At 47.5% G+C, this 22,158-nt stretch overlaps 1 protein-coding gene across 5 annotated transcripts in view; it reads left to right on the forward strand.

Annotated features, from left to right (window-relative positions):
• Positions 1–595: 595 nt before the first annotated feature.
• LOC103190431 (very low-density lipoprotein receptor) overlaps positions 596–22,158 on the forward strand; it is a 40,412-nt gene continuing 18,849 nt past the window's right edge. For 3 of the 5 annotated variants that reach the window (XR_489160.2, XR_006085641.1, XM_007911212.2), the window contains exons 1-6: positions 598–747; positions 3,270–3,641; positions 4,603–4,722; positions 7,148–7,273; positions 7,555–7,726; positions 8,283–8,501. Coding sequence is in view for 3 of the 5 variants with exons in the window: in XM_007911212.2 (XP_007909403.1) it covers positions 672–747; positions 3,270–3,641; positions 4,603–4,722; positions 7,148–7,273; positions 7,555–7,726; positions 8,283–8,501 (1,085 nt within the window). In the remaining 2 variants the exon portion in view is untranslated. Of the gene's footprint in view, positions 748–3,269; positions 3,642–4,296; positions 4,723–7,147; positions 7,274–7,554; positions 7,727–8,282; positions 8,502–22,158 lie in introns of those variants that run through there. The other 2 variants (XM_007911210.2, XM_042342688.1) reach the window with 2 other exon arrangements.

The raw sequence follows: 22,158 nt of genomic DNA on the forward strand, positions 1-22,158 counted from the left end.
TATGATGATATCGTACTATTTAGAAGGACTGAATTGTATTCGGTGCAAGGGTTTAACATTATTTAGATATCCGGATGATCACGAACGATCTGTCGCCGTGTTCTGTGCCACAGATGGAGTGACGGGGAAGTTACTGACATCAGACATTGTTACACTCGGCTCATCTGCAACAGAAAATAATCCATCGTTAAGAAAACACAGGGAGTAACAGGACTTTGTGAACACCAGTACACCAGTGAATGGCAACGCCCGCGGCCTCAAAGGGTTCAGACATTGTTTGTGATGTGTAGTGACGAGTACCTAAAGACTGTAGGAAAGCTTTGTCAAGTTTCATTCAGGAATTTACAACAAACCTTCTGTATCAGTAACAAGGGGCCAGGAATTAAACTGGGTTTGTAGCCCAAAGTCCACCAAATACTAGCCCAAAAGTAGCCCAATATGTGTCGCCAACTATGGCCCATTTCGTTTAATGTTTTTAAAACTGTAAGAAAAAGTCTTCACAAAAGGGGGACATTTAAATTTTTTTAAATGACCACCAGCCACCCGCCCAAAGCCGTTTTTCACGCAGTAACAACCAACACAATCCGCCCAATTAGGCGTGAAGCCGCCCAATCTGGTAACGCCACGTGACCACACGCATCTGACGCCGCTGTACGTGCTGCACGTGCGGGATGCGGCGCGGGCGGGAGTTCGTGTTCCTCCTCCTCGTGGCGGCGGCGCTGCTCAGCGCTACAGCGCGGATACACGGTGAGGCCCGGCCGCCCTCAGGCCAGTCCCGGGGTCAGCGGGTCAGCCCCGGCGCCCCGCGCCCGGGGGAGCACAGCACAGCAGCGGCTGCCGGTCCGAGCCCGAGCCGAGGCCGAGGCCGAGCCGCCCCTTACGCCATTGGCGGTTACTATAGACGCGGCGCCGCCTCCGGTCTGTCAGCCTCGGGGGCACTGTGCGCGCGCCCGCGCGAGTCCGAGTGTGCGTGTGCGCGCGCGAGACTTGACTGACTGCGTGAGTCTGTCCGACCGACTGTGTGTGTCTGACTGTCTGTGTGTCTGACTGACCGACTGTGTGTCTGACTGACTGTGTGTCTGACTGTCTGACCGACTGTGTCTCTGACTGTCTGTGTGTCTCACTGACCGACTGTGTGTCTGACTGACCGACTGTGTGTCTGACTGACCGACTGTGTGTCTGACTGTCTGTGTGTCTGACTGACCGACTGTGTGTCTGACTGACTGTGTGTCTGACTGACCGACTGTGTGTCTGACTGTCTGTGTGTCTGACTGACTGTGTGACTGACCGACTGTGTGTCTGACTGACTGTGTGTCTGACTGTCTGTGTCTCTGACTGTCTGTGTCTCTGACTGTCTGTGTCTCTGACTGTCTGTGTCTCTGACTGACTGTGTGTCTGACTGTCTGTGTCTCTGACTGTCTGTGTCTCTGACTGTCTGTGTCTCTGACTGACTGTGTGTCTGACTGTCTGTGTGTCTGACTGACTGACTGTGTGTCTGACTCTCTGTGTGTCTGACTGACTGACTGTGTGTCTGACTGACTGACTGTGTGTCTGACTCTCTGTGTGTCTGACTCTCTGTGTGTCTGACTGACTGACTGTGTGTCTGACTCTCTGTGTGTCTGACTCTGTGTGTCTGACTGACTGACTGTGTGTCTGACTCTCTGTGTGTCTGACTGACTGACTGTGTGTCTGACTCTCTGTGTGTCTGACTGACTGACTGTGTGTCTGACTCTCTGTGTGTCTGACTCTCTGTGTGTCTGACTGACTGACTGTGTGTCTGACTGATGGTGTGTCTGACTGTCTGACCGACTGTGTGTCTGACCGACTGTGTGTCTGACCGACTGTGTGTCTGACTGTCTGACCGACTGTGTGTCTGACTATCTGACCGACTGTGTGTCTGACCGACTGTGTGTCTGACCGACTGTGTGTCTGACCGACTGTGTGTCTGACCGACTGTGTGTCTGACTGACTGACCGACTATGTGTCTGACCGACTGACCGACTGTGTGTCTGACCGACTGACCGACTGTGTGTCTGACCGACTGACCGACTGTGTGTCTGACCGACTGACCGACTGTGTGTCTGACCGACTGTGTGTCTGACCGACTGTGTGTCTGACCGACTGACCGACTGTGTGTCTGACCGACTGTGTGTCTGACCGACTGACCGACTGTGTTTCTGACTGACTGTGTGTCTGACCGACTGACCGACTGTGTTTCTGACCGACTGTGTTTCTGACTGACTGACTGTGTGTCAGACTGACCGGCGTGTGAGTCGGGCTGACCGGCTGTGTGAGACTGACTGACTGACCGTGTGTGAGACTGACCGGCTGTGTGAGTCGGGCTGGCTGACTGACTGTGTGAGACTGACTGACTGTGTGTGAGAGACTGACTGACTGTGAGAGACTGACCGACTGTGTGTCTGACTGACTGACCGACTGTGTGTCTGACTGACTGGCCGGCTGTGTGAGTCGGGCTGGCTGACTGATTGTGTGTCTGACTGACTGACTGTGAGACTGACTGACTGACTGTGTGAGTCTGACTTGATTGACTGTGTGTAACTGACTGAGTGACTGTGTGTGAGACTGACTGTGTGTGTGTGTGACTGATTGACTGTGTGAGTCCGGCCGGCTGACTGTGTGTGAGAGACTGACTGTGTGAAACTGAATGACTGTGTGTGTGACTGACTGACTGTGTGTGTGACTGACTGATTGTGTGTGACTGACTAACTGTGTGTGACTGACTGTGTCTGACTGTCTGACTGTGTCTGACTGACTGACTGTGTGTGACTGACTGACTGTGTGTGACTGACTGACTGTGTGTGTGACTGACTGACTGTGTGAATGTGGTGGTTATTATTGTGTTTAATAATAATTATTATGGTGGAGGAATCCTGAGGCTGTTTAGAAGGTGGCCTCTGAGTTAGAAGATTGTGGGTCACTGAGCCGACAGTCCAGGCTGGCACTGGGGGCGCACTGCACTGCCAGTGTCGCTATCCTTCAACCGAGATGTTAAACCGTCTGCCCGTCCGGGTGGACTTTAAATATCCAACGGCACTGTCGACAATCCCCCAGATAAAAAGATGATCATTCACTTCATGTGGGATAGTGCTGTGTGCAAATTGACTGCTGCGTTTGTCTACAAATACACTTATTGGTTTTATCCTGTGAAGTGCTTTGAGTTGTTTTGATGACTTGATAAGGTGATGTAGCAAATGCAAGGTTTAATATTATTAACTTATTCATTACATTTTGAGTCTCAATCTTTTTAGATAACTGGACCTGCAGTGAGGATGAGTTCCTCTGTTGGAATGGCCAGTGCATCTTTACAGCTTTGCCGTATAATGGGAAGGCTGATCGTGGGGATCGAAGTGATGAGAAAAACTGTTCAGTTTCACACTGTGGACCCCGGGGGTTCCAGTGCAGGACTGCTGAGTGCATTACTGAGCACCAGGTGTGTGACGGTCACCAGGACTGTGCAGGTGGCTCTGATGAATCTACTGACCTGTGTAAGGATGAGGGTGGGCCAGGTGAAGACTGCACACAGCTGGAGTTTCAGTGTGATTCTGGCCAATGCATTGACTTCCATTCTGTTTGTGACAACTATGCCGACTGTAGTGACAAGAGTGACGAGGCCAATTGCAGTGAGTATTTCATACTGAAGAGATTGTCAGTCAACATGAAACAACAGTGGATCAAATTGTTGACCTTTTTGATGGCTAATTCTACTTGAAAATAGCCATCTCAAGCAAGATTCATCCTCTTGAGGAAAATAATTTAAAATATTTATGGAGTCTCCTCCAACAACCATTTGGGGAAAGAAATCCATATTCCTCTTTATACGTATTCTCTAACCTTCCTATTTAATTGTACTTATCTTACTTTTCTGCCCTCTTGTTGTGGACTCTGGCCCAGGTTCCACTGGCTCCCCAAAACCGAACGGATTGACTTGAAGTTCCTCACACTTGTGTTCACATCCCTTCACTCTCTGGCATTTCCCAACCTCTCCAACCTCCTCACTCCCCAATCCACCACCCGGCGCCTCCGCTCGACTGGCACCGGCTCCTGCTTGTCCCTCACACCCTCCGCCCCACCATCGGAGGTCGCGCTTTCAGCCACTTCTCCCCAAAACTCTGGAACACGCTCGCTCAGTCCCTCCGCCTTGCCCCCTTTCTCCCCTTTTTCAAGTCCTGCCTGAAAACTTTCCTCTTCGACAATGCTTACAGCCACCTCCCCCCTCCCCCCCGGCTCAGAGTCAGGCTCTGCCACTGTTAAGCTCTGAGACCCTACCCTGCGTGGAGGGCGCTATATAAGAGCAAATTGTTGTTGCCTTACCAACTTCAGTGGTCGAGTTAATCTTATAATTGGTCATATCACAACGCTTCATACCTTGATGATCATTATCAGGTCATCCTCAAACATCTCAGCTCTAACGAATGTCTAATTTCTCAAGTCTCCTTTTACTGAAAACCCTCAACCACTGGTAACATCCAAGTGAGTTTACACTGCCCCTTTTCCATTGCTTTCATAACCCATTGAATAACACTATTTACCACATTTCTTGATTTTAGATCCAACATGTGTATGATTTGCTAATGTTCACAGATCGGAATGAGTGTTTGGAAAAGAATGGAAGATGCTCCCATATCTGCCGTAACCTGCCCCTGGGTTATGAGTGTGACTGTCCAGCGGGATTAGAGTTGATAAATCATTTCATATGTGATGGTAAGTTTGTACACAATTTGGTGTAATTTTTTTTGGTGGGGGAAATTAATTTGAAGTAATTCAGATTTGTCTGTGTGTGGGGGAGGGAGTCTGCCACTCTACATCTGTTTAATTCTTAGTTGGTCCTCGGTCTCAATCTGATCTGTAGGTGCAGCTGGTGTGGCTATCACGCCAGTCATTGTCCAGTCCTCCACTGGCTCCCAATTACCGAGCGAAACAATTTCAAGATCCTCTCGCTCGTTATAATAATAATAATCCTTGCATTTGATATAGCGCCTTATCATGTCTTCAAGACATCTCAAAGCGCTTCACAGAATATACCGTAAAGTGGATTGACTGTATATTTGTGGACGAAACGCAGAAGCCAATTGCACACAGCAGCGTCCCACAAACAGTCGTGGATTGAGTGACCAAATTATTATTTTTTTTTCTTGAGGTAGTATCATCTGGCGTGTGGAGTAAGGAAACTTGCCCAAGGCTTCACCCTGCCGGGAATCAAACCCAGGTATCTCGCTTGTGAGGCGAGTGCTCTAACCACTGAGCTACAGAACGCCACAGGACTTGTTTTCAAATCCCTTCATGCCATCGCACCTCCCTACCTCTCTGACCTGCTTAACCCCCACTTCCCCCACCCGCTGCCTCCGCTCGGCAGGCTCCATCATCCTGTTGGTCCCTCGTCCCTTCCGCTCTACCATTGGTGGCTGTGCCTTCAGCCATTATGCCCCGAAACTCTGGAACGCTCCCTCAATCCCTCCGCTTGCCCCCTCCCCATCTTCAAATCCCACCTAAAGACCTTTATTTTTGATTGTGCTTACAGTCACCACCCCCTTCTACCCTTGGCTCATTGTTAGACTCTGCCACTGTCAAATGCTCTGGGACTCTACCTCACGTGAATGCAAGTTGTTGTTGTATGTAGATATCAGCTGGCTCAGTGGGCAGCGCTTCTGAGTCAAAAGCTCCACAAAAGGACTCATAGTTTAGCACAGGGTGGTCCAACAGGCGGACCGAACCCAGTCCTACGGGCCATTTTAATCACTCTCGCTCTCGCACTCTCTATCGCACTCTTAAATAAAATAATAATTTGGGCCCTGCTGTGCGTAATTGGCTGCTGCATTTCGCTACAAAATGTACATTCAATTCATTTTATAGCATATTCTGTGAAGCTTTTTGAGACGTTTCGAAGACATGAAAAGACGCTATATCAAATATAAGGATTATTAAAAAAGTGATTGAATGAGAGAGAGACAAGGGAGAGATAATTGAAAGAGCGAGAGAGGGGCCAGAATGATTGAGAGAGAGCGAGAGCGTGAGGGGAGAGAGAGTAGAAGTGAGAGCAACATTTTGTGGTTCGCTGTCAGGACAGATGACTGGAGCCTCTCTCGGCTGCCCGAGGGTGAGGACAGGCACAGAGCACCATGCGGTGCAGTTTCCTGACAGAAAGCTCCCTCTTTCCCCAGTGAGTAACTCCTCTTATGTTTTTCATCCCATCTTACCCCTGCAATCTCCCATCCCAGCTGTTTCCTTTGCCCACAAACACTAGCTTGCGTCATGTCCCCCCTGCCCCACCATCGCCATTTTGCCCCCACTATCTGGAGCTGCATTCCCAGAGTCCCTCTGACTCGCTTGTTCCCTCACCTCTTTGAAGGCACATCAAGACCTAACTCTTTGACCACACTTTTGGTCATCTTTTCCCCTTCCCATCCCACCTCCCTCGGCTCCCACCCCTAGCTCAGGTGCCCAGTCGAGTTACCCCTAACCCAGGCGGAGTTCTTCAGGTGAGATATTAAACTGAGGTCCTGGCTGCCTGTTCAGGTGAATGTTAAAGATCCCACGGCACTATTTGAAAAGAAAAGAAAATTTCTCCCAATGTCCTGTCCTCATCCTCACCTACAAGGCCATTCACGGCCTTGCTCCCTCCTACTTCTCCGACCTACTATCCCCCTACCTACCTGCCCGTACCCTCCGTTCCTCTGGCTCCAGTCTGCTCCACATCCCCCGCCCCAACCGCCCTACCATCGGTGGTCGGGCCTTCAGCCTCTCAGCCCCGAGGTTCTGGAACTCCATCCCCCAGTGCCTTCGCCGCTTCCTCCCTTTCCTCCTTCAAGGCCGGTCTCAAGACCTTTCTCTTTGACTGTGCCTTCAGCTCCGCTCTCGACTCTCTACCCCCTCCTCGCTCCCTCCCTCCCCTCACTCTGACCATTTCCCCCCTGCTCGGGTCCTGACCCAACTGTACAGCGCCTTGGGACGTCCTCCCAACGTAAAAGGCGCTCTATAAATGGAATCTTGTTGTTGTTGTAGTTTAAATTGCTCTTTCACTTCATGAATCTTTGCAGGAAATATAATTTAAGGCAACAGCGCAACCACACTCCAAATAAAAGGACTGAAATGTTTGTGTAATTCACTAATCTGTTGATCTCCTGTTCAGATGTAGATGAATGTAAAGATTCTGACCTGTGCAGTCAGCATTGTGTTAACCTGAATGGATCGTACAGGTGTGACTGTTATAATGGGTATCGTAAAGACTCAGCCACCAGCGCTTGCGAAGCTACAGGCAAGTTGGAATTGTGGATAGCTTTAATGAATTGAAACTGAATTTTGAACGTGGAGAGACTATTTCACATGTTTTTAATCTAATCATTTGTTAATTGATCCATTATTTGATTTGACCAATGAATATTGATAATTATGTTTTTGATTATTCAGTTTTTTAAAAAAGGAAATGATTAGCAGCTGCTTTACTTTAACGTGGAAATGATTAACAAAAGGAACGTTGCTGTAACAAGTGTTTTGTTCTGTCTTAAAACAGTGATTTTTACATTTTATATCCATTAGGAGATGAACCAGTATTGATTTACACAAGTGGCTGCGAGATCAGGAGCATCAGCACGAGTGGAATAGAAGCCAGAGAGTTAGTGCAGAGTTTAGACAGGGTGACAGCGGTTAGTTTGGATAGCCATGCAGCAAGGCTCTATTGGACTGATGTCACAGGCCAGAGTATTTTCAGGTAAATCTATTCCTGTTACAATTGTATTCATTGGCTATCCAGGAATGTTGTTTGGCCACAGCTTTAATTTATAAAAATGTTTTCCCCCACCATGCCCCTCATTAAATCACCACACTGTTTTGTGACATCTGTTTGCTCAGAGTTGAGTTTGGAAAATCATGGCTTGAAATGACCTTTGGTCATCAACCTGCAGTGTTAACTCACTTTCGTCGCTCCATAGATGCTGCCTGACCTGCTGAGTGTTCCCAGTGACTTTTGTTTTTATATCAGATTTCTAGCAGCTGTTATTAAAGGCAAAAGCTATTTTCGTTTTTTTCGTATTTCGTTTTTCCTGGCCTCAAGTTGGAATTATTTTAATTAACTGAAAGTTTAATTGATTGACAGGTTAGTTAGTTAGTTAGTTAGTTAGTTAGTTAGTTAGTTAGTTAGTTAGTTAGTTAGTTAGTTAGTTAGTTAGTTAGTTAGTTAGTTAGTTAGTTAGTTAGTTAGTTAGTTATGCATCTTTTCTGTGGATTGCAGTAAAATATTTTCAGATTCTTTCACTTTCACCACCCAGTAAATCAATAGGCGGAAACACAGAGGATGTCACCCAGACAATAGGAGGTTTGCAAACTGTTTCCGGAATCGCTGTGGACTGGATTTACAACCACGTTTACTGGACTGATTCAGGAGCTAAAACAATCGAGCTCATTACTCTGGATGGATTAAAAAGGAAGACGATATTCAGTGAGAATCTGGTGGAACCTGCAGCTGTTGTGGTTGACCCTGATTCAGGGTAAGTTTGATGTGGACTCGCATTGACTTTGAGTAATCCATAGGAGGCTTGTAGCTCAGTGGTTAGAGCACTCGCTTTGCAAGTGAGAGACCTGAGTTCAATACCAGGCAGAGGGCGAAACCTTGGGCAAGTTTCCTTACTCCACACAGAGCCTAATAATAATCCCTCCAAAAACAAAAAAATTGGTAATTTTTAATCCACGATTGTTTGTGGGACGCTCCTGTGCGCAATTGGCTGCCGCCTTTCGCCCACAAATATACGGTCAATTCACTTTACAGCATATTCTGTGAAGCGCTTTGAGACGTCTAGAAGACATGAAAAGCGCTATATCAAATGCAAGGATTATTATTTTTTACTGGCACCCAGTGGTCAAATGGAATCACCAATATTTACTGGGATCAAATGTGGTTTGATTTTTTTTTCTCCCCTCCTGAAGGTCATTGACTCTTTTGTGGGGGCTAGAGACTTTGTCCTTGGTCCCCTCCTCTTCAATATCCATATGCTCCCTGTAAGAAAGTTAATTGGCGGCCATTTCAACTTGTGTTAGTACAATCCTTCTCACAAAATGGAGGATATATATATAAAATCTTTACTCTAAAATGATTATAGGGAGACCTCTATATCCCAACAGTCCCCACCTTGAGAGTGAGAAAATTTTAATTTACAATCTCGCAATCTACGACCTTGGACATAAACCCACTATTCCTCATCGAGCAACCCCATTGTTGGTGGGTAATTAATTTTGTGACCGTGCGTAGTCGAAGTATTGGCAATATGACGGTAATGGTAAGTATTACTTGAACAATGATAAAAACATGGGGTGCAAATCGGGCCAGTGGGTGTTCACTAATATTGTAAACCGTTTCCCATCAGTGTTGCTCTTCTCCCAAGAGCGGAATAGCTTCATCTATGTCTTTATTGGATTGTCTTAGCTGAATGAGGTGTACCTGCGAAATATGAGAGCTGTTAATGAGGGCAGCCAGGCTTTGGGATATAGGGGGAATATAATGCTCGTAAGGGAACACTAAGCCACGGACGTCCTCACCTTTTGTCTAAGGGAAAAACGTCAGTCACGTTATGCTCCCTTATTGGCTGTATAATAATACCATCGATTAGAGTGTTAAAAAGAGGAGTAAAACAAAAATTTCCCGAGGGCGGTTCACACATCATCTTATTACCAATAACCCAAGTGCTGCTAGTTGTAGTGACACAAAACTCACCCCTGCCTTTATAAGCAGTTTTTGTACCTCGCCATTTTGGGGTGACTGTAATAGAGCACAAGGGGTCCCTATCTCCTAATGTGAATGCACATCTTGTAGTCGAGGCAGGGAGCAGTCCTCTCAGGCACATCCAAATGTTGCCTTGCTTATAGAAATGTGATGTATCAGTTAAATGCCATGAACTGGTCATGGTGTTGTAAAGTAACATAGTGGGATGTGACACATGTTCTTTTAGAATGCCGTCTTCTATCACACCAATAGACGTGACACCATATACCCGTAGGGGCGGGAGAATTTAAGGCTATGCGTGGAATGATAAGGATAACGGGTAGCAGTAATAATTTTCCCAGTTCAGTTCGACGATTGGGACTGTACACTAGGCGGTTAGCTGCTAGTTCTCTAATACGCCTGAGGTCGTAACTAACATCAGGGGGGGAGTCACCGTCGGATCTGTTCTCTGGTGATCATTGAGGGTAACCTACCGGCTTCTAAATCATCAAGGTAATTTTGTAATTTGCTTAGGAATCTAGAGATGAGTATTGAGCAAGCAATACCTTTTCGAAAAGGTTTATCCTTTACTTCTTGGTTATGGTCTGATATCAATAAGTTAACCGAGGAGTTCATCTCTTCTATAACTTGGGAGATACTTATTATGGAATCTACACTCAACAGAGTTTCCTTAATAAGCTTATCCATGTTTTCCCTTTTTGGGAGAGGATAATTTTTAGTTGATTTCGGAGGTGAGCCTGGTGGCTCATAAGGGTTTCTATGTCCAATCAGTTAAAGGTGACTGTTACACTGGTGGATCCTATGCCCACCCATTCAGCTATGTCCCTCTTTACTCTGGGTGATATCACTGTTCCCGTTTCTCCTCCCAAGACTGTACCCTTATTCCTTTGTACGAAATCTCGGAACATTTCTTCCCTTTGCATGTTGTAGAAGTTACTATAAATAGGGTTGCAAACATCTGTGGGCAAAGTTAGGTTAAAATGTAATATGATCGGTACATATTTGTTCACAATACCAGGGTACAATACATTATATAAACGTTAATCACCAGTCCATTTGCTCGTCCTGTAATTAAAGTCGGACAAGATGCATTCCGCAGAGTGACGGGGATTATGGTAACCTTTACTTCTGCGCCGTATACATATGTTCCTTCTGGATCCTCTACTGAACAGTTATAATAGCCCTCATGACGATGAAAAACGTAGGGAAATATCAAGTCTCGCTCAATTGAGTTGTATCTTCTGTGTGGACCCAACATCGGAACACTCCATCTTCCGATAGATGCATCGTTGCCTGAATTCATGTGACGTCGCTGGAAAATTATAGTGGGAGTGCCGTTGCCGTCTGTATTGATGGTACAGGTGAGAGTTAAATGGCTTCCTAACTCTATCTGGACCAGATGATAAGGCTGATGGCGCCCTGTACCGTAAACAAACAGGACCGACGATGTCATCTCGACATTCCGTGCTGGGAACATATCCGGAGGTGAGTATCATATCGTGTTCATAATCATCAGTAACAGGATAATTCCCTCCATAATTTGAACGCGTATTGATTCTCTAAAAATCTAGAATATATCTGTTAGATTATCAGTTACTTTACTGATTTTAATTGGTTAATATGATGCCATTTAGCTGGCTTAACCCTCCTCTTTCCTGTATATTGAATCAAATATACTGAAGAGCTGGCCTTGTCCACAACAGGGAACGGACCTTTCCACTTTGGTAAGAATGGATTTTCTCTCTTACTGAGGTCCAACACCATGACCATGTCCCCAATATTATACTCACATTCTCGTACCTTCTTATCAAAGTACTTTTTAATTTGTTGTTTTTGTCTGCCCAGATTGTTAGCTACAAATTCATTCGTGTGTTGGATATTTGCAAGCATATTATCAACCCACGCTTCGCTGAAAGCCCCCTGTAAGTTCGGGTTTCCTTCTATAGTTGCGCTTGGGGAAAGAGGTTGTAGCAAGTGACTTGGTAGCCTCACTATTCTTCCCGTCATTGCCTGATATGGGGTTAACCCAGTGGCTGAATGTGGAATTGACCTGAGTGCCATTAAACACAATAGCAGCATTTGTACCCATTAGGTGGGGTGATCTGCACAATATTTCTTTAATAGCATTTTAATAGTTCGGTTCCTGCGCTCCACTACACCCGAGGATTGAGGGTGGAATGCAAGGTGTAACCGCTGTTTTATTTCCATAAATGTAGTGAGGGTTTTGAAAACTTTAGCGGTGAAGTGACTTCCTTGATCACTATCGAGAACTATCGGTATTCCCCACCTGCAGATCACCTCACTCAATAGTATTCGTGCTGCGGTAATAGCTGTGGTCACTCTGACAGGAAAGACCTTGATCCATTTGGAAACATTATCTAAAATAACCAAAGCATATTTGTAGTTGCCCGGTGCAATGGGCAGGTGTCCGATAAAATCAATTTGAACATGTGCCCGGCCCGTTCTGCTTCTGGGGCACCTTATAACAGAGCCCGATTAGCAGGTGGACCGGGATTATGCTGTAACCAAACCAGACAACGGTTACCGCGAGCGGTTATATCGTTATTGAGGGTGGGCCACCAGGTGGTGGAATGTATTTTCGATATTGTTGAATTTACAGCCATATGTCCCCCGATTGGGTGAGAGTGGAATAATTGGAAGAAATCTTCCGCCATGTCGGGGGGAACACACACCACACCAGGTTTGTCCATGTCGTCCTGGTATAGGAGGATGGTAGTATATTTATCTTTATCGGTAGCTGTAAAAGTTTGATCAGCCCATGGAGTCGGGGAAGGTAAAGGTTCAGATGCCATTCCCGGACAATCACATATGGTTCTGTGTTCTGTGTTCTGTAGTGATTTGAGATCTAACTTTGAGTCAATCGTAACTGTACAGCATTCCTCGGTCGCTGCATCGCCTCCCCACAATGGGGCATGCAGGGTGGAATCTTTAGCTGCAGCATCAGCCATTTTGTTACCTTCATAGCGGGGTTCGGTGACAGAATGTGCTTTTACCTTGCCAACACGGAGGGGTAATTTGCGATTACTAAGGCGACTCCACAATTCACGTAACAGAAGGTGGTGAGTTAATGTTCGGCCATCTGCGGAAGCAACGTCGCGAGCTGCATACAAGGGTAGCATTCGAACAATATTCACTACGTATGCACTATCGGACCATATATTACATAGGTATGCAGATGTGCAATGTATGGCTTCCACCAGGGCTGCAAGTTCGGCATATTGAGCAGAGGCGGTTGTGCACAAGTATCCGAGTGTTTTATCGGGCATTACAACAACGAAACCTGTGAAGTTTACTGCCATGGTAATATGAAGATCCGTCAGTATAGACATCAGATACTCGAGTGGCTGACAGTAGTGGTGTTTTGGAAACAGGGTGTTCCGGGAATTGTAATAATGGTAACGGACATAGGTGTTGTTTCCCTTCATACTGCAGCATTTGAGGAATTAAGGTTGTCTGCTTGGGGGTGATTTGGATGTCACGTCCCATGAGCATCAAAGTCCAATGATTTAGGTGCTGCGATATCACCAACGTATCCCTTGGTTTCATCAACAGGCTCAGGGGTGTATGTGGGGTGTGTAGGATAATTCACTGTAAGCCTATTATATACGTGAAATGTTTAACCGCCCAGAAAGTGGCCAGCAAATGTTTCTCGCAGGCATCATACTGTTCCTCTACTCCCATGAGGAGTCTCGAGGCATAGGCACTTGGACTAATTATTCCCCTGTGTTCTTGTGCTAACATGGCAGACAACTCGTTGTCGTAGCCGATAACTTGAGGTGAAATGGCCGGTTAGGGTCAGGGGATATCAGGCAGGTATTTTGTATGATCGCCTGTTTCAGCATGTTAATTGCCGTGGTATGTGTCTCGGACCATTTTGCTTGGACATCGTCCTGTGATCTGGACAATAAATTGTACAACGGTTTAGCGATCTCTGCAAATCGGGGAATGAAGTTTCGCTGATACCCGACCACGCCCAAGAAAGATTGTAGCGCCGTTTTTGTTCCTGGTAATGGGAGTCACTGTATAGTATCCACTTTACGTGTATCTGGGAACTGTCCATTATTTGAAAGGGTAATTCCTAGAAAATGGACAGACAGTTGTAGCAGTTGGGCTTTACGAGGATTGATTTTTAGTCCCGCAGTTAGGAGCTTCTGTAAAACTGAATTTAAAAATTCCAAGTTTTCTGTTTCATTAGCGGAAGTTAGTAATATGTTGTCGGCGCATTGCAGTAGTGCGGCAGAGGACAATCTTTCAATATATTGACCATTCGTTTATGAAAGATTGTAGGAGAGTTATGAAATCCCTGTGGGAGACATTGCCAAGTAAACTGCTGGCCATCAAAAGTAAAGGCAAATTTAAATTGATCTTCTCCTTGGACGGGAATGCTCTAAAAACCGTTGGAGATATCCAGCGTTGAAAAGAATTTTGCCCCATGTGGAATGCGTGACAGTATTGTAGGTGCGTCACTTACAACAGGAGCGCATCCTGGGGTTACTAAATTTAATTTTCAATAATCAATTGTTAACCATCATGACCCATCTAGTTTTCTCACTGGCCAAATAGGTGAATTTGTAGTAAAAGTGCCTGTACGTATAACTCCCTGTGTCACGGACATACGGGAGGCTTTCTTGCAGAATAGGATATTATTTCACTGGTGAATGGGTTGGACCATTTATTTCCTCTTCCTGATCCATTCTACTACAATCATATTTATGACAAGCTACAACATCATCGTATTTGATCAGTAATTGTGCTACTTGTGCATTATCGTGCTTGATTGGTTCATACATCTCGGGCTTCTTTATCGCCGTTATGGCCAACACATCAGATGGACACGATATGGTGTCCATCATTGCGGGTTAGTGCCCTGCTTCCAGGAACCCACCGGCATGAATTAGTGTAATCCACTATCATGGCATTTTTCTGGAGAAGGTCGGATCCCAGGATACTGTGTTCTCCAGGCATGGCAATAGCAGCTAGCTGATCAATTTGGATGGTACTGTGTACCTCGTTTCCCAGGGTGATAGCAGTATTCGCTAGTCTCACTCCCTCTTGGGTGGCACCGTTGAATCCCATAAGGGAAAACAACTCTCCAGTTGCCCCAGGAAAATCTTTGGGACATTTTCAATGGAACAATGTAAAGTTGGACCCTGGGTCGACTAACATTGTTTGCGCTTCGCCCCCGACAATGTAGCAGTTATAAAGGGTCTATTATCTAATGTTCTTTTAAAATTAATAGGGGTGGGATTCCCTTGAATGGAATTCGTGCGGCCAATCTTTGGGGGGCTGTCTCACATCAGTAGGATGAGGATGATTCAATAAGATTCACTTCTCCCTCTCCATCGTTCTCCGCGGGGTGGGGGGGATGAGCTGACCGAGTCTATTTTTTTATCATTCCTAACCTTAGGGGAGCCAACCTCTCCTCCCTCATCCCCATTCCCCCCCACTCCTGCCTCACAACCTGGACCCCCCTCCCTCCCCATACACCCTTCTGTCAACCGCTCCCTCCACATTGACTACAAAATGTCCGCTCCCTCTGTAACAAGGCCCTGGTCATCAACGATCTCATCCTTGATGAGAGCGTTGACATTATGGCCTTAACGGAAACCTGCTCACCCCCGGCAACACCTCCCCCCTCACGGAGGCCACACCACCCGGCTACACCTCCCACCACATCCCTCGCCCCAACCGCCGTGGCGGTGGTGTAGCCCTTATCTCAAGGACACCACTTGCCCTATCCCCCTACTCCTCTGGCTCTTTCCCCTCTTTTGAGCACCTCACCCTCTCCCACCCCTCCTTCCTCTCACTCAAAATCCTCCTCCTCTACCGGCCCCTAAAACCTCTCCCACCTTCATCTCCGATATTTCTACCTACTAACATCTCTCTGCCTCTGCTCTGATCGCCTCATCATCCTGGGCGACTTCAACCTCCACTTCACCCCCTCCTGCTCCATCTCCTCGGACTTCTCCCTGTTCTCCTCACTCAACCTCTCCCTCCACATCAACTCCGCCACTCACAGTCACGGCCACCCACTCGATTTGGTGATCACCCGGGGCCTCAGTGTCTCGGATGTCACCATTACCGACAAGGCCATCTCCGATCAAGACTTCATCTCCTTCACCACCTCCACCCACCTCCAACAGACCCACCACCATCTTCTATCACCCCTGGAAGAAGTTACCCCCACAATCCCTAACCGCTGCCTTGGAGTCCTCTGAACTCCTCTCCCTCTGGCCTTCAACCCTCACAGATCCCTCTTCTCCTCTCACCCTCCTCCACAACACCCTCTCCTCCACACTCGACACTCTTGCCCCCATCACCTCCCGTACTGTCTCCTACTCTCGCTCCTCCCCCTGGTTCACCACCCACCTCCGCTCACTGAAGAGCCAGGTGTGGGCCGCTGAACAGACCTGCCTCGAATCTGGCCTAATGTTCCACCAACAAATCTGGCTGGACCTCCTCAAAATCTACCGCTCCACTCTAGCCTCAGCCAAGTAGTCCTTCTCCTCCAGGATAATCCTGGAGGCGAAGAACAACCCCAGGCTTCTGTTTTCTACCACATCCTGACTCCTCCGTCCCCCCCGCCACCCCGCGCAGGTCATCTCCTCCACCCTTCACTGAGAGGAGATGCTGGATTTCCTTGAATCCAAAATCAAGGGAATCCGCTCCGCGGTCACTCCCCTCCAACTTCCACCCACCCCTTCCCTCCCACACTCCGACTCCTACCCATCCCCCCCTACACACCTTCAAATCCGTTTCCCCAACCTCTGTCACCAAACTCATCTTGTCTCTGAAACCCACCACCTGCTCCCTTGACCCCATCCCCACTCCATTCCTTATCTCCCAGCTCCACCTGTCCCTCTCCTGTGGCTCTGTTCCCATTACCCTAAAAACTGCCACCATCACTCCCACTTTGAAAAAACCCTCCCTTGATGCGTCGCAGCTATCAATCTCCGGCCCATCTCCAACCTCCCCTTCCTGTCCAAGGTCCTTGAACGAGTTGTGGCCTCCCAGCTGCGCTCTTTCCTCTCCACCCATTCATTATTCGAACCCCTTCAGTAGGGTTTCCGTGCTGCCCATAGCACAGAAACTGCCCTGGTCAAGGTCACCAATGACATCTTGACCATCTGTGACCAGGGCTCCCTCTGCCTCCTCATCCTCCTCGATCTATCGGCATTCGATACGGTCGACCACTCTATCCTCCTCCACCACTTGTCCTCCCACCTCAACCTTCAAGGCCCTGTCCTTGAGTGGTTTAGGTCGTACCTCTCCCACCGTCTTCATCTTGTTTCCACGAATGGCTTCTCCTCCACCCCCCGCACTGTCTCGTGTGGTGTCCCTCAGGGCTCTGTCCTCAGTCCCCTCCTCTTCACCCTCTATATGCTCTCCCTGTGGTGACATCATCCGCAGACATGGGGTTAACTTCCACATGTATGTGGATGACACCCAACTCTACCCTTCCTCCTCTACCCTCAACTCTACGACCCCCGATGTCCTGACAGCTGGACAGTCCTGGACGAGAGACAACGTCCTTCAGCTCAACGTGCGCAAAACTGAGGCCCTCCTGATTGGCTCACGTCAGCGCCTCCGCACCTCAGGCACTGACAGCATCAGCATCCAAGGCTGCACTCTCCACCTCTCAAAGCCATCAGGAACCTCGGGGTTCTGTTCGACCCTGAGCTGTCCTTTCTCCCTCATATCTGCGCCACAACTGGCACCGCCTTCCATCACCTACGGAACATCGCCAGACTGCGGCACTACCTCACCCCTCACGCGGCTGAAACTCTGGTCCACGCCTTTATCACCTCAAGGCTGGACTATGGGAACTCTCTCCTCGCCGGCCTTCCCGGCCCTCCCTCCACACTGCAGGTCATTCAGAACTCTGCAGCTCGTGTACTGTCCCACACCAGGCTTCGCGCCCACATCACTCCCACCCTCACACGCGCTCGCCTCCACTGGCTCCCCGACTTACAACAACAACAAGATTCCATTTATAGAGCGCCTTTCACGTTACCTGCCCGTACCCTCTGTTCCTCTGGCTCCGGTCTGCTCCACATCCCCCGCCCCAACCGCCCTACCATCGGTGGCCGGGCCTTCAGCCTCTCAGCCCCGAGGCTCTGGAACTCCATCCCCCAGTGCCTTCGCCGCTGCCTCCCTTTCCTCCTTCAAGGCCGGTCTCAAGACCTTTCTCTTTGACTGTGCCTTCAGCTCCCCTCTCAACTCTCTACCCCCTCCTCGCTCCCTCCCTTCCCTCCCCTCACCCTGACCATTTCCCCCTTCCTCGCTCCCTCCCCCTGACCATTTTCCCCCCAAGGCTCGGGTCCTGACCCAACTGTCCAGTGCCTTGGGACGTCCTCCCGACCTGAAAGGCGCTCTATAAATGGAATCTTGTTGTTGTTGTTTATCATTTGTAGCCTTCCAAGTGGTTATCATACCGGCTAATTGGTCAAAGGGAATCTTGGCTAGTCTATCCATGGATGAAGTGGGTATTGCAGACTGTCTTTTATCCTGGCGTTCATTGGCCCTTTTACTCGGGCATTCTTCCTGACAGATGTGGCAATTGGACCGGCCTGTGTTTCCCCAAGGACTGGATTGTCTTGTCCCGGATTGATTTTTATTTCAGTAATACGGCTGTCTTCTATTCTCGTCATTAGGGGGAAAGTGCTCTTTATTTTTGTTCTCTCTCTGGCTCTTGGGTCCTTCTACCACTTCAACCTGGACCACATTTTTCAACCCCACCTTGCTTTCCTCAATCTTGGCCTCTTTATGTCAAAGGTTATGATAGTAAGCACCGTACCGTCAGCGATCCTTATCACATCCTCCCATTGCATGTCATCAGTGGCCAATCACGCTATGGCTGATTCAATTTCAGGGATGAGCTTCTGAAGGAATGCCTCCCGATACATATTCGACCTTTCTGCATCTCTTGAGCTCATAGCTTCTGCCTGTATCTGTTTAAATAGTTCAACTAATCTCTCATGAAATTCTGCTGGGGTTTCGTCTTCTGCCTGCACTGCCTTCCCATATGCCTGGCTTGTGCTCCACGCTTTCCCTTTTGTTAGTGTGGCTTTAACTGCCATTAAAAACACCGTACCACCCACTTCTGGCCTCAAACTATTCGATGGCAAATGCTTTCATACTTTTAATTCGATGGCGCATAACAATATTCTTTTACGATCTTTTTCCTCCAATTCAGGGTGGCAGTCTTTAAACGGTTTAACTCAGTGGGGCAAGTTTGTTCTGTGACCATACCGAACTCTTTCACATAAGCTGCAACCTCCTCAGGTCTTAGCGCCCGACTATGTATCTCCTCTCTACTATCTGTGCCATTTGTGTTATTACTGGAAGTCGCCTCTCCCTCATCTTCCCCTTCGGATGCCTGACTCCTCGTCTGCATTGGGTGACTTCTGCTCTGGGTAGTAGTAACTACTGCAACTGACTTCTCTGACTCATAACTTTCTTACTTATCTGAGCTGTCAGGACATGCACAGCTAGTTTTATCCTTGTTAGTTTCTCCTCCAACCGTGAACTCCTCCCCTATAATAGCACACACCATCACTTGTTTCGATCTCAACTTTCCCCTTAATTTATCTATCACCTTTTCACAGTAGCTATGGTCAGTTTCCTCACTCTGCGGTTGTTTCATTAAGGTTTTTACCACACCTTTGGCTGCATTCAGCTCTATGCTTTTGACTTCACATCTCTTTTTTTACAATCTTGCAATGCTATCCTTCTTTCCTCATGCTGTTCCCTCTCCAGCTTAGCTCGGCTAATTTCACCTTGTAGCATGTGTAGGGTGGAGGTCAGTTCTATTATCTTCCTTTCCTGGTTCTTGCATGCTCCTTCTACGCTCCACAATTCTTCTATATCCTTTTTGTCTAATAAAATGGTCTTTAAACCCTTTTGTATTTCTGTCATCACCTCTCTGAGCTGTTCTGCCTTAATTTTCAGATCCTCTACCTCCTTATCCTTACTGTCTTGTAATCGTTTTAACTCAAAGGCTTTACACTTGTATTCCCTCAAAATCCAGTATTTGAAAAAGTTTTTACATCTTTTTCCCCCAACTTTGATGTTGCCGGCTGATACTTCTTCTAACCATTCTACACCATTATTCTGGTTTGTTTCCTCACGTATATCCTCTAGCTTTAGGCCTGTTTTTTTTACATATTTTCTCCTCGTATTTATTTATTGCCGAAAACTATCTTTCAATTTTTCGCTCTTTTCCTTCTGCCATATCAATACACAGACGTCCGGTGTACAGGCAAAAGAAAATGGTGTGATCTACTAGGTGTACTATGTGTGGGTGTGTTTGTCTATCACTCAAATAAAAAAAGCCTTATTGCCTGTCAGGTCCCTTCGTGGTCACCAATTTGTTGGGATATACCGATCCCGAGGATTCCGAAATATGACCTGACAATCCAAAGTGGTGCAATAATTCTTTTATTATAAGATAGTGAGCTTAAAAATGTATAAAAGAAAGCGTACTACCAGTTAATCAACGTAGAACAGAAGGGGAGAGTCCGTGGATGCCATCAAGTGCTTGTCTTGGTCTTGCTGCCCGGCTCTCTCTCTCTTTCTCTTGCCAGCTGGAACTAACCCAACTCTCTCGCCCCCTGACCAGTTATACTTTTTTTTGGACCCTTGTAAGATAACTTCCCCCCTCTTACAACTCGTTCTGCACATACTCATCCCAATCAATCATTGGCCTGGCGCCAGCCTGATCGCTATTGATTTGGTGAATATCCATTGTCCTGTCAGAGTTGGGATTAAAGATGTTATTTCAGAACCGGCCTTGAGACCTTCTTTGAGTGGTTTACCCTTATCTCTCTAGGCCTGGCACATGATGTTTTGCAGGCCCTTTTTACTCCAGTTCTAGCTGGTACCCAAGGTCACAATAACACTTAGGAATGTGCATCTGGAGAGTGGGGAGATAAGGGATACCGTGGTTCAAGCCTGTGCCACACTCCTTTTTTGTAAGAAAGTTAATTGGCGGCTATTTCAACTTGTGTTAGTACAATCCTTCTTACAAAATGGAGGATATATATATGCATATAAAATCTTACTCTACTCTAAAAAGTTTATAGGGAGACCTCTATATCCCAACATCCCTCTTGGTGATATCATCGGCAGATATGGGGTCAACTTCCATATGCAGATGACATCCAACTGTACCTCTCTGCCTCCACCCTTGATTCCAGGGCCACTGCTGTGCTGACAGAATGTCTGTCAGATATCAAGTCCTGGATGAGAGTTAATTTTCTTCAGTTGACCAACATCAAGAAGACTGAGGCTCTCCTGATTAGCTCCCGTCAGCGCCTCCTCACCTCAGGCACTGATGACGCCTAATAATACTCCCTCCAAAAAACAAAACAATAATAAATTGGTCATTTTCAATCCATGACTGTTTGTGGGACATTGCTGTTCACAATTGACTGCTGCGTTTCGCCCACAAATATATAGTCAATTCACTTTACAGTCTATTCTGTGAAGCGCTTTGGGACATCGAGAAGACGCGAAAAGCGCTATATCAAATGCAAGGATTATTATTATTAATGGTTGTACACTCCACCTTGCTAAGCCAGTGTGGAACCGTGGGGTCTTATTTGACTCTCAACTATCTTTTCTACCTCACATCTGCGCCATGACCCGATCTGCCTTCCTCCACCTCCGCAACATCTCCAGGCTCCACCACTGCCTCACACCCCAGCCCACCGAAACCGTCGTACATGCCTTCATTACATCGAGGCTCGACTATGCAAACTCCTTGCTTGTCGGCCTCCCCAACTCCTCCCTCCACAGCTGCAGATCATCCAGAATTCTGCAGTCCGTTTCCTCTCCCCCACCAGGCTGTGCGACCTATCACCCCCGTCCTCGCCCGACTCCACTGTCTCGCCATCACACAGAGGATACAGTTCAAGATCCTGGTCCTCATCTTCAAAGCCCTCCATTGCCTCGCCCCACTCTACTTCTGCGACCTCCTAACCCCCTACCAACCTGCCCACTCCCTCCACTTAGCGGGCTCCGGCCTGCTTTATGCCCCCTGCCTCGCTCACCCCACTATTGGCGGGCGGGCCATCAGCCACTCTGCCCCCACCTTCTAGAACTCCATCCCGCAGTCCCTCTGTCTCAGCCCCTCCCTCGCCACCTTCAAGACCTACCACAAGACTCTCCTCTTCGACCGTGCTTTCGATCTCCCTGCTTCCCCCCTGCCCTCAACTCGGGTCCGAAACATCTAGGGATGTCCTCCGAATGTGAAAAGCGCTATACATCTGTAATTTTGTTGCTGCTGTTGTTGTTTTATCCTTGTACTGGGTGGGGGAGGGGAATGTATCCATGATGCGGGCAGATAGATGCTCTGTGGTATCTCACCTAAATGGTTGTTATTCATGGACAGTTCAACTGCAGCA

Source organism: Callorhinchus milii, unplaced genomic scaffold (genome assembly GCF_018977255.1).
Source record: "Callorhinchus milii isolate IMCB2004 unplaced genomic scaffold, IMCB_Cmil_1.0 Scaffold21, whole genome shotgun sequence".
Classification (NCBI taxonomy): Eukaryota; Metazoa; Chordata; class Chondrichthyes; order Chimaeriformes; family Callorhinchidae; genus Callorhinchus; species Callorhinchus milii.